The sequence below is a fragment of the Salvia splendens genome, chromosome 5, assembly GCF_004379255.2.
Source record: "Salvia splendens isolate huo1 chromosome 5, SspV2, whole genome shotgun sequence".
Taxonomy (NCBI): domain Eukaryota; kingdom Viridiplantae; phylum Streptophyta; class Magnoliopsida; order Lamiales; family Lamiaceae; genus Salvia; species Salvia splendens.
This window is the reverse complement of record NC_056036.1, coordinates 43,202,239-43,215,264: the sequence shown is the minus strand read 5'-3', so window position 1 is coordinate 43,215,264 and position 13,026 is coordinate 43,202,239. Positions and strand designations below refer to the sequence as shown.

The 13,026-nt window shown below is 35.5% G+C and overlaps 2 protein-coding genes across 7 annotated transcripts; both read left to right on the top strand.

Moving 5' to 3' along the window:
* Positions 1 to 562: 562 nt before the first annotated feature.
* LOC121805807 (pre-mRNA cleavage factor Im 25 kDa subunit 2-like) lies at positions 563 to 3,506 on the top strand. The gene is made up of 7 exons (XM_042205814.1): positions 563 to 811; positions 972 to 1,017; positions 1,858 to 1,951; positions 2,145 to 2,218; positions 2,517 to 2,603; positions 2,691 to 2,801; positions 2,931 to 3,506. The coding sequence occupies exons 1-7, from the start codon at positions 693 to 695 to the stop codon at positions 3,000 to 3,002; spliced, it is 603 nt and encodes a 200-aa protein (XP_042061748.1). The 5' UTR covers positions 563 to 692; the 3' UTR covers positions 3,003 to 3,506.
* Positions 3,507 to 7,756: 4,250 nt separating this feature from the next.
* On the top strand, positions 7,757 to 12,933 carry LOC121802026 (O-glucosyltransferase rumi homolog). Of its 6 annotated transcripts, none has more exons than XM_042201556.1 (6): positions 7,757 to 8,116; positions 9,005 to 9,591; positions 9,656 to 9,848; positions 9,926 to 10,201; positions 10,300 to 10,655; positions 12,489 to 12,933. In XM_042201556.1, exons 1-6 carry the CDS (start codon positions 7,997 to 7,999, stop codon positions 12,646 to 12,648), a joined length of 1,692 nt encoding a protein of 563 aa, XP_042057490.1. In that variant the 5' UTR covers positions 7,757 to 7,996; the 3' UTR covers positions 12,649 to 12,933. The 6 variants fall into 6 exon arrangements, with proteins under 6 accessions (XP_042057490.1, XP_042057489.1, XP_042057491.1 ...); XM_042201555.1 differs by having other exon boundaries at positions 12,486 to 12,933; XM_042201557.1 differs by lacking the exon at positions 12,489 to 12,933 and adding an exon at positions 10,975 to 11,435 and having other exon boundaries at positions 7,759 to 8,116.
* The last annotated feature ends 93 nt before the right edge of the window (positions 12,934 to 13,026 follow it).

Sequence of the window (13,026 nt, the reverse complement as noted above, 5' to 3'; positions counted from 1 at the left end):
TTTTGATTATGGGATGATTATGAATAAATTTTAAAAATAAAATGAGATAAAAATTTAAACAAATTTCATAATATACCAAAATTTATGATTTTTAATTTTTACAACAATTCAAATCAATACAACCAATCTTAAAATTTGGTAAAATAAATTAGCAGAGTGGAGTAACTTTATTAATAGAGATACACCTAATATCATGAAACTTTCCAAAAGTTTAATTTTTTCACGAACTTTTAAATTGACAAATAATATCACGAACTTTACCATGAGTTTGTTATTTTTCACTAATGAAAAAATTCCGGCAAATAATATCATGATACAGACTTTTTTTGTAATTTATCGACAACAAGTTCGAGAGTTTAAAGATTTTCAATCTTTTAGAATAGTTTTTCTTGAAGCACACCCTCCAAATTTGTTCTTCAATCTATTAATATAGCCGGAATTTTTTTGTTGGTGAGAAATAATAAATTCGGGGTAAAGTTCGTGATATTATTTGCTAATTTTAAAATTCATAAGAAAAATCCAACTTTTTAAAAGATCCATTATATTACTGTGTCAATATCCCTTATTAATGAGCTTTACTTACGCCCTCAAATTTTCCGCATTCCCTCTGCAAATTCTGCTCAAAGTAGAAGAAATCCATTGCCGCAAATCCGCAAACAAAAGAATCAAGTGGTCGGAGACAGCGGGGGGAAATGGTGACTTCGCCGGTGGTAAATACATATCCTCTTTCCAGCTACACTTTCGGCACCAAAGAGCCGAAGATGGAGAAAGACACCTCCGTCGCCGATCGTCTTGCTCGTATGAAAGTCAAGTTCGTCTGTTTTTCCTTCTCGCTTTCTGATTTATTATCATGATTGCGGTTTGTGTAAAACCCTAGATCAGATTTGAGTGATTCGATTTAGGGTTTTAGTGCGTGACCTAGAAATTCGGCATGATTTCAATTGATTTTTCGTGTGATTGTTGTTTTGCAGCTACATGAAGGAAGGTATGAGGACTAGCGTCGAGGGTATTTTGTTGGTATGCGTTTTTCTCCTACATTGAGCAATTTTGTTCATATTTAATGAAATTTAATGTGCTCGATAGCAAGATTTTTGGCATTTTTTCAATAGTTAGATAACAGAGGGTTAGCAAATTGTAACCAATGCAAAGTGGATATTGTTCCATTCTTAATCCAGAAAAAAGGCTACAGATTTATGAACTTTTGACATAACTGTGTATGTTCAAGCAAGCACTTTTGTTTCTTAAATCTACAATTATGTTTACTATTACTGTCAGTATTGGAATATGTTGGTAATGTAAAATTAGTTTGTAAGATCTTTACGGATTTACCTACTTCAACTGGTACTAGAATATTTTCACTCTTCTTCAAGACTTCAACTGCATTTGATTTTAAGTATATCATATTTACATCGATTTTTAAGCATATGCCTGAATGAATTTTCATCATGGAGCCAAAGTGTCAAACTCCTATTGATTGGCCATTATGGTTATTGTCACGAGTCCCTCTTGATGAATGCTTTAGCCAATTTGCTTAGGTAACTATCAAAAGTAAGCCCAAGGTGGGCTATCATCTTGTTATTGTATATGCTAGAAGATGCGAGGAAAGTTGACCAGACCTGCCTATTTAATGAATTTCCATTCACACTGCATTATTGGAGGATTCTGTTAGTAGAATTGGAGTTCATTCATCTAAGATGCTAGATTTCTTTTATTTCTACACTGCTTGAAGGATTTAATAACTGTCACAAATCAATGTTATTGACTGTTGTGTTGCGCACCCAATCCATATACATTTAAGCTTAATTTTCACAAAGTTGTCAATCTTTTAACTTGTCTGATAAATGTCTAAACTTCCAGGTCCAAGAGCATAATCATCCCCATATTCTTCTTTTGCAAATCGGAAATACATTTTGTAAGCTTCCAGGTGGTAGATTGAAGCCAGGAGAGAATGGTATGGTATTGACTTGAGTACTATGTTTTATTTTGTTATCTGCTATAAACTTTTGCTGCTGTCAATTCCAATAAGCAAATTAATTAACACATAATGATATGGTGCCATAGAAGACTTTTAATTAGAATTTAATAGTTTAAATTCATGTGGATCTTACTTTTCCCCCCTTTTTCTTCACGGTTCAACTCTACAGAAATTGACGGTTTGAAGCGGAAGCTCTCTAGCAAACTTGCTGCTAATTCACCTTCTCTACAGCCAGATTGGCAGGTAAAAATTGAACACTTGTCAATTTAAGGTCGAAAAATCCTGAGGAGCCTGTTTTCAGAATAGTGTCATAGTTAAAAGTCTTTTTATGCATAGGCACCTGATGTTTGAAATCCATGCAACATTGTGGTAACCTGATTCTTCATGTCTTTTTAGTATTTATGGTGAGGTTTGTCTTGAGTAACCTGACTCAGCATGTCTTTACAGCTTTACTATAAGAAACAAGCCAATGACTACCTGCTTCATGGCTATATCACATATCAGCTCTTTATTTTAAGAGAAAATTCAAAATTTCATGCAGGTTGGCGAGTGCGTAGCGATTTGGTGGAGACCGAACTTTGAAACAATCATGTATCCTTACTGCCCTCCGCATATAACGAAGCCTAAGGTAAAATAACACACGACACCCGGTAGAACACCCATCATTCATTTGCCATGGAATTATACTCCTGATTTCTGATATTTTCTGATGCAGGAGTGCAAGAAGCTCTTCCTTGTTCATTTGTCTGAACGAGAGTATTTTGCTGTGCCGAAGAATTTGAAACTTCTGGCTGTTCCGTTGTTTGAACTATATGACAATGTTCAGGTGTGAAAGATTTTAGCAACTTCATTTACACTTTCTTGTTTCCTCTATTTTCTCAGTGAAAGAATTACTTTCCTACAACTTTGTGATCGTATGTCTTGATTTGTATTCCTCACTGTTGATCATACACAGAGATATGGACCCGTTATATCCACCATCCCGCAGCAGCTATCCCGGTTTCAGTTCAACATGATTCATCCGTAGAGCACGGGGCTTCTAAAGCTCCACAACTCAACAGATAAAGTGATCAATGATCATGAATTGGTTAGCGTCTCCAGCTCCAGGTTTGGAAGAGGAGAATTCGAACACTATTTCATATCTAGATACATTCCCACAAAATTCAGAACGTTCAACTTGCTTTCTATGTTGACCCTTTTAGACACTCCCGATCTTCCTCTCAGTCGGGCACTTGACTTAGCCGTACTTCTGTTTGCAGATTTATCTTGTTGCTTATTTATGAAGTCCTTTCCCTGTTTTTTTTTTTCTTTTCGATTTTCATGTATTATTACTTATTTCTCATGTAGTCATGTGTAATTGTGTGGCTAACCTAGGAGGAAAATTAGAAATTGTAACTTGTAAGATTTGAGGGTTGTATATGACATTGAGCCATCAGATTTTGTAACCTAACCTACCTCATTTTGTAACCTTTCATATAGTACATGTTTATTGTAACATTAGTTCTCAATAAGAGTTTACTACTTGCTATTACTCTATTGATTCTTACTCATTATTTAGGAGCACACATTAACAGTGAACTACTTCTAAACTGGTTTTTGGGGAAGGATATTTCATCTAGTTTATGTTTATGTTTATGTTTATGTTTATGTTTATGTTTATGTTTATGTTTATGTTTATGTTTATGTTTATGTTTATGTTTATGTTTATGTTTGTGTGTGTAAAGGAGTGTATAGGACTAAAAATATTTTTTGGCTAAATATACTAGACCAATTTTGGATTTTAATCTAATAGGGAGTGCTACTATATAAAGCAGTTTAGTCTTTCGAAGAAGTTAGAGGTAAGGCCATCAACTACGTTGTCTCTATACCGTCCCTTAAACCGTCTCTTAACTACTATTTGACCGCTATTTGAGGGTCCCACTGTCCTTTTTTCCTCCGTCCCTTAACCGTCTCTTATTCCGTCCCTTAATTACTATTCATTCAATTTCATTTTTTATTTTTTTTTCCAACCCAATTCAATTTAAACAAACACAATTCATTAAAATTAAAACAACATTACAGCATAAAATAAAAATACAACTTAAAATTTTAAAAAAACATAATTAAAATCTTAAAAAAATAAAAATGATATAATTTAAAATACAATTTTATATGGACATCCTTGAATGTTTTATGTTTCACTTTCGATGTGGGACAAAACCATTCTTGGATGTCTCTATAAAAGAGAAACAACCAACAATGATTTTGTCCCACATCGAAAGTGAAACATAAAACATTCAAGGATGTCTCTATAAAAGAAGAACAACCAAGAATGATTTTATCCCATATCGAAAGTGAAACATAAACATTCAAGTTTGTCTCTATAAAAGAGAAGCAACCAAGAATGACATTGTCTCACATCGAAAGTGAAACATAAAACATTCAAGGTTGTCTCTATAAAAGAGAAGCAACCATGAATGACTTTGTCCCACATCAAAAGTGGAACATAAAACATTCAATGTTGTCTCTATAAAAGAGAAGCAACCAAGAATGACTTTGTCCCACATCGAAAGTGGAACATAAAACATTCAAGGTTGTCTTTATAAAAGAGAAGCAACCAAGAATGACTTTGTCCCACATCGAAAGTGGAACATAAAACATTCAAGGTTGTCTCTATAAATGACAAGCAACCAAGAATGACTTTGTCCCACGTCAAAAGTTGAACATAAAACATTCAAGGTTGTCTCTATAAAAGAGAAGCAACCAAGAATGAGTTTCATAAATTCGTAAGCCCATCAAATATATGTGGGCTATTACGAATTTTTTGTATTTAATTATTTGTAAAAATTATTTTTAAATATAAAAACAATTTTATAAATAAAAAGTTTTTTTTTTAATTCAATTTTTTTTTAAAAAAATTGATTTATTGCGTCATCCGTGACGACGCCCCACTCGCGGGCCAGCGAGTGGGCGTCACGCATGCATCGGGGGCACGCCACGTCGCCCGGGCGCGTGACGGGCAGGCGCGTCCCTTGTCTCGCGGATACGGGCTACGGGACGCGTAGTGGATGCTCTAATGGCCGTATTATGTAGATGTTCAAATGTCCAATCAATTGTGAATCATAGCTCTACTTCCTCAAAAGAAATTCAATTATTTGAACAAATTATAATCTTGCTTGACAGGTTGTTTCAATATCAGCCACAGTTATTATCATTATTGGCTTCACACTATTGGAGTATTAATTTGTTACTATTCCTTAATTTCAGTAGAGTATGATCTTTTTTGTTAAGATAGTCATTTTTTTATCTTAACTAAAGGCTAGAATCGGAAACTCAAAATATCTTAAATTATTTATTAAAATATCTAGATTGTTTTAAATGAATGATATGCATATTACAGAAAGGAGAGCGAATCTATTTAAGAAAATAAAAGCCCAAAACCAACCATAATGATCAATGCAAAATTAAAAAAATAATTTTAAACTTTTAAGATAAATTCACACTGAGATTTCTAGCTTTATTGTAGATATATAGATTAAAAAGTTAGTCCTTTTCCTAAATATGCAGATATTTAATCTAAAATATAGCAGCACTTCTCCCGTGTCTCATTATAAGCGTGTCACTTTCCTTTTTGGGATGTATCATCACAAGTGAGTCATTTTCATTTTAAATAAAAAATTATCTCTGTTACTTTATTAATATCACTCCTTTACTTCTTTCTCTTATATTTAAATACTAGTAATTCCTTAAATTTGGTGCTCAGAAAAAAGTGACTCACTTATGGCGGGACGGAGGGAGTATAATTTTTTTACTAAATTATTATAAAAATAAATACGTAATGCTACCTCCTCCGTCCCACAATAGAAGTTCACATTTGACTCGGCACGTGTCTTAAAAAATGTAAAGAAAAATGGGTTATATAGTAGTATAATTAAATATAATTGAATGAGTTAGTGGAATAGGAGACCTACTTATCATTTATAGGAAAGTAAAAGTGAATTTTTATTGTGTCACGGATAAAAATGACAAAAGTAACTCTATTGTGGAAAGAAAGCGGTATCACATTACGATGTGAGAAGGGTATTTGACTATTTGTAAAATGAGGATCCGCCGGGTTTGAGTTTGGATATTAAATGCTTCCATACATAAGTCAAGCTAACAATAAACAACTTGATTGATAGTGAGACGAATGCTGACACTAAATTAATTAATTAAACATGGGGTCCTCAAAAATTGCAATTTTGTGAAAATATTAAGTCGAATTAAATAATGTAGATTGAAAAAATGGACCCCTTCTCATTACATAGTAATGAAAAATAAGAGAAAAAAAAGGGAAATTGAGAAAGTATACAAAGACAAACATACGTATATCCAGAATCTACTTTAGAGTAACTCAAATTGTACTTTTTAAATGCCATATGTTTATATTGTTTTCTAAATGAATTATACAAAATATATGAGTGTTCTCAGTTTTTATTATTTAAGAGAATTGCACATTAACATTCTAACTAATTCCTTGCATCTTGATACAGATAATAATAGGAGTACTGTATATTACTAATAATAAAAAATGTAAACATTTACATCTTACGTACCATTAGTGTCGTTAGTTGATGAGCTTATATGAAATGAGTTTGGTGAGGAAAAAAAGAAGATTTTATAGTTTGTATATGTTAGAAATAATAGGGATAAAATTCTCAAGCCAACCCTGTACGGGTGGTACTCTAACTATTACAATCGAAACGAAACTGACAACAATAAGTGGAATGGAAAGTACAATGAAAATAAAATAAAACAAAGCAACAATAAGTCGAGTAGAGGGAAACCCTCTTTCCGCAAGACAAATTACGCCCCGGCTAGTGCTCACGGAATGGTGTATTGTCCCTAAAGATAAAACGACTTCATCCTAACGTGTAGAAGCACCTCAAACCCGCTAGGCACCGACAAACTTGATGGAGTTCTGAGAATCGATGTATGCAATGCTCTTAAGATGCACACTATAATGTAGAGAGCTTGAGAGAAGAGAGAATGCTTTTTGTTGGTGTATTGCTCATCTATCAAACCCACCTATTTATAGGATACGAGAGATCACTTCAAAAGTCTTGACATTAAGGATCCTCATAAACCACCTGGAGGTTACCTTAAGTTGAAAAGTCAAAAGACATAAGACAATGAAAGGCTTTGAGACCCTTCTAATTTCTCATGTTTTATATTCCAAACAAGATTAGGTAAATTAAATACACCTTGTAATTGATCCTTTGTTGCCTAAATATCAGTTTGCCGATTATATTAAACAAAAATTTCATATTCCTAACGATAATAAGTTAATAACTAATAAAGTATATACTCCCAACCCAATGTAGTAGATACGTGCGAATCCAATAAAGTCCATCAAATCCCAAACTCCGATATTTAATTTATTAATTTGAAAATGCATATTTTCTTGAGATGAAAAATCAGATACTAGTATTTGTCATTCTCGAGAGTCAAGATTCTCCTTCAAAATCTTAACATAAATTCAATAAAAATCTAATAATTGCGAAATTACTCAATTATATTATTAATCAAGTAACACATAAAGTTCAGAGAATTGATTTGTCAACAAATTCCTCCTCTCCCACTACACGCCTATATCATAATTTATGATTTATGTATCAAATGCTTCTTGGATTAGCAAATTTTATTCAATTATTGCATTGTTTAATAAAAGGAGATAGGCATGCCTGCCTTACATTTGATTGACAACGTTTGCCATTTATTGGCTGATGTGTATACTTGGTTGAAATGACTCGTATATGTGTCTCGTCTCGTTCTGCTTATCAACTCCTTACCTTACCTTTGAGCCACAAAATTTCCTCTCTCACGAGGGAGCCGAGCCTTCTCTTTCAAACTACTTAATAAACTCATCTTCTCTCTCTCTCTCCAAATTTCATCACATTTCCTCTCTCTCATTTTCTTCCTCACATACCTCTTCAATCTCTATCAACTTATAAAATCCAAACCTTCTTCAACTATTTTATTATTTTTGGAGCAGCCCTCCGCATGGAGGCAATCCGGCGGCCGCTGGCCAGATCGTCGCTGGTGGCGCTCTTCTTCGTCGTCCTCACTGTCGGCGCGTTCGTTTGCACGCGCTTCCTCGACTCCTCTGCCGCCGCCGCCGCCGTTAGGACTCTCATTTTATTTAATTTAGTAGTAGTAATTATTGCCGACATGGTTCAACTAGATTTATTTATTTATTTATTTATTTTATTATTTTGAATGCATAATTAATTCCTGACGACACCGATAATCCCAAAGTATGGTGATCATTTTTCAAATGTTATTTGAATTCCATGCTTGTTTCTTTGACTCAGAAAATGAGATGTGTTACGTGTCCTTTTGTGGTCCTATAACGTGATTTATTGCATGTGCGCCCCCATTGATTTAGGAACATTATTATAAATAAATAGTAAACAGACTGTACTGTACACTCGGAATTATTTGAATTAGTTAACCTACTTTTGAAGTTATCATATGCCACTCCCATAATCGATTTATATCTTGATTGTTCTTTTACTTGTTTATGCATTTTAAATATCAACTATAAATGAAATGACATATAAATGTTAGTATTGGACAACATTCATAATTGATTTGTGTCTTTAATCATCATAAATGGTTTATTTGATCATCTTCATTTTAAAAATGTTGTACTCCACTACACATGATTTACTTTTTAAATTTGGGAAGAAAAAAAACAAACTATTATGTCTAATTTTGTTCTGCTTTAGACAAGGCCAAGATGATTCACATTTACAATGCAATTTAATGGTTAGTTCTGTCAAATATTCCTATTCCAAGATAAAATATTTAGAGTTTAAAGAAGAACACTATACTGGAGAGTATCTAAAATCCAACCAATTCACTCAAGATTGACTTATATATATAATGTTTAGTGAAATAATGAATTTAGGTATAGTTTCATCTTACTTAATTAGTTGCTATGCACATGATTATATGATTCAAAGTCTTTGGTGATGTTATAAGCTATTAGTGCATCTCTTGTTGCAGTTAATGGATACAAATTCCCCTCAAAGCCCAGTGCTTAAACCCGAAGCAGTCGTCGGTTCGACTCGGAATCTCCAGACTGCTCTGAAGGCCATACACATCCCATTAAACTGTACGTTGGCCCAACTTTCTACAACGTGCCCTGCCAATTACTATCCGTCTCATGTTTCAGCCAAAGCAAAACTCCATCCGTCTTCGCCACCTCCCTCTTGCCCGGATTACTTCCGTTGGATTCATGATGACCTTTGGCCGTGGAGGGAGACCGGTATTACTAGAGAGATGGTGATGAGCGCCAGACGGACAGCAAATTTCCGACTGGTGGTGGTAGACGGGAAAGCTTACGTGGAAAGATACAGTAAATCGTTTCAGAGCAGAGATACCTTCACACTATGGGGGATCTTACAGTTGCTGAGGCGGTATCCGGGCAAACTCCCCGACTTGGACCTCATGTTCGATTGCGTTGATTGGCCAGTCATCAAGAAGGACGCGTTCATCGCTCCCAAATACCCCGCGCCTCCTCCCCTGTTTCGATATTGTGGGAATGACTCCACAATGGATATCGTGTTTCCCGACTGGTCTTTCTGGGGCTGGTAAGTTGTTTTTGTCATCGTAGTATTAGTAGTTTTCATCAAACTGACGGTCGTGATTAATTAGGCCAGAGATCAATATAAAGCCGTGGGAGGCGCTGTCTAAGGAGTTGAAAGAGGGGAATACGCGGACTCAATGGAGAGACAGGGAGCCGTACGCTTACTGGAAGGGTAATCCGGTTGTAGCTGCCACGAGGATGGATTTACTCAAGTGTAATGTTTCGGATAAACAGGACTGGAACGCTCGTGTCTACGCTCAGGTAAAATAAAACGAACTCTTGACCTATTCTGCTTTTTGCCATTCGGTGAATTTTTGACAAAGGTGTCGAAATCGCAGGATTGGGGGCTGGAACAGAGGCAGGGTTACAAGCAATCGGATTTAGCAAGCCAATGCATTCACAGATTCAAGATCTATATTGAAGGATCGGCGTGGTCTGTGAGCGAGAAGTACATTCTGGCATGTGATTCTGTCACGCTGCTCGTGAAGCCTATTTACTATGACTTCTTCACGAGAAGCCTGATGCCGTTGAAGCATTACTGGCCGATTAAGGACGAAGACAAGTGCAGATCCATTAAGCACGCGGTGGAGTGGGGAAACAGCCATCAAGAAGAGGTAGTTATAATTTATAAAGTATAATCACAAAGACACGTGCTTTGTTTATCCGAGTATTTTTAGAAACTTGACTCGTGCTTTGTTTATCCGAGTAACAGGCTCAGGCCATAGGCAAGGCCGCGAGCAGTTTCATCCAAGACGAGCTGAAGATGGATTATGTTTACGACTACATGTTCCATTTGTTGAGCGAGTATGCTAAGCTCTTGAAATACAAGCCCACCGTGCCTAAGAAAGCGTTTGAACTTTGCTCGGAGCTGATGGCGTGTCGTGCTAATGGAATTGAGAAGAAATTCATGGTGGATTCACTCGTAGGTCCTGCCTCGACCGAGCCATGCACGATGCCTCCTCCATACAATCCGGCTTCTCTTCATTCTGTGATTGAGAGGAAAGATGATGGAATGAAGCAAGTAGACACTTGGGAAAGAGAATACTGGAAAAATCATAATAAGCAAATGTAGGTATGTAATCAACACCATCGTCTTCTTCTTCTTCTTCGTTCGTCTTCAGTGAAACGTATAGTGATATAGGTATATACCAAATGAATGCTGAACTCTACTTTTGTAGTCTCCCTGCTTTTTTTCAAGTTGTTTATTAGGGAATGAATGCGTTTCTCTTGGCTTGAAAAGAACATAATGCTAGTAGTAAAAAGACAATTGCATAAACCACAAAACACGAAACTATAGGGGGATGAGCTGCAAACGAGCAGACGATGTTTGTAATCAGGAAGCACGTGCTTTTACGATGTCTAGGCTCATTTCACTGGTCGCTTGCAGCTCAACTTGGATTCCATCCAACTCCCTCTTCAACCTGTCTTCAAAATCATAGACAGCGTAGCGACACTCGTCAGCAGCAGGGACCGGGAGAGATGATGTGAACTTGTCATAACTATTGTCGTCAGGGCTACCAGGCTTGTCCGACACCGCCTCTTTTGATCTTCGATCTTGAAGTTGATGTAACGGACGGTAGTTTCATTTCGATTTCAGTTCCTGAAACCTGCACTTACACTCGTCATTCACAACCATCCCGGATGGCGGATGCGGTGTTTGTTCAATGGCAATGAGGGGATCGTTTTCCGAGATTATAACGATCCAAAAATTATCCAAGATTAGTTTTGTCACTGCAGAAGTCCAATACTCATAATATTCGATGTCTAACTAATTTTAAGGACTGTATTATAGACCAAATCTTAGCCATCCATTTTTCTAATATAGTGAAAAGCAAATGATTTACTTCATTTTATACGGATTTCATTATTGGATCGTTTTACTTCATTGCAAAGAGAGAACTAAGATTTGTTATCTAATAATGAAATATATTTTGATTCGATGGTTTGGCACTAGGAATTAGTTCTGCCTATATCACAAAATATAGAACCAGATACTACTTGTAACTCTCCTGAGTCTAATGACAAACTTAAAACTCATAAAAACAAACAAACATAAAAGAGAAATCTAATAATACTGACTTCACTCAATCCTCTTAAAAACAATCAAACTTAAAAGAGAAATCTAATAATAGTGAATTCACTCAATCCTCTTATTCAAGTAACAAATCATCAACACATAGCGTTAGATAATTGATAAATTCATTTTCCATCACATGATTCACATGGTTGCCTAAGTCTAACCAACATTGCACTACATAATAAATGTTGTTATCAGAGCTCTATTCCATTATCTTGTTTAAATGTACTACTCCTTATATAGCTCGTGGTGTTCTTGCGATTATCATCTCCTTCTTCGATGATCTAGTGCTATTATACTCCTATTACATAGTGTGTTGTAAACTTATTCACAAAAGGTGATTCACATGCCTAATTTGACTTTGTGTTTGACTAGTTCTTGTATTTTGTTAGCTTCGATATTGCTCTGCCTCTTTTGAAATGTCATGTCTTGCTATCAACTCATCACTTATGATACTTTTGTATTTATTGATTTTTTTAATAAAATCCATTTCATCTAGAATATAAAAACAAGTTTAAATGATGGTAGAAAATTGCAATTAAGTTCTGCAAATTACATCTTTTTTACAAACTAAAATCTGGTTCATTAGATTTTCAGATTTGAGGTTAGACTAAAAATATCAACACAATGTCAACATGTTAACATTTCTATTGATATTATTTGTCAGACATCAAATCTTGAAATCTTATGATCCAGATTTAAGTTTGTATGAGTAGTTTGTAGAAAAGATGTATTAGTAGTTTGCATGATAGTAGGTCCGGTCCCTCCTCTGTTATGTACTCCCATCTTTTTTATTGATTTAGTTATTCATTTATTGGCAGCAGAGAGCAACCGTCGGCAGCTGGAGAGATCGTCGTTGGTGCCGCTCTTCTTAGCCGCCATCACTCTCAGCTGGAGAGATCGTCTGAACTTTGCTCGGATGGGAGCTGCTGGCTTGTCCTGCAAAGGGTCTTGAGAAGAAATTCATGGTTGATTCACTCGTAGGTCCTGCCTCGACACAGCCATGCACGATGCCTCCGCCATACAACCCTGCTTATCTTCATTCTGTGATTGAAAGAAAAGATAATGGAATGAAGCAAGTAGACACTTGGGAAAGAGAATACTGGAAAATGTCATAATAAGCAAATTTAGGTCGGGAAAGGTAATACTGGCAGAGTCATAATAAGCTAGTAGGAGTACTACATCATCATCGTCTACTTCTTCTTTCGTCTTCATTGACACGTATACCAAATGAATGTTTCAATTATGATCAAGTGTACTTCTGAAGTCTCCCCTGGTTTTTCGAGTTGCTTATGTAGCTTAGAGAATGAAAACAATTTCTCTAGTGCAAATAAGACTTGCATATTAAAACATATCAGAAAG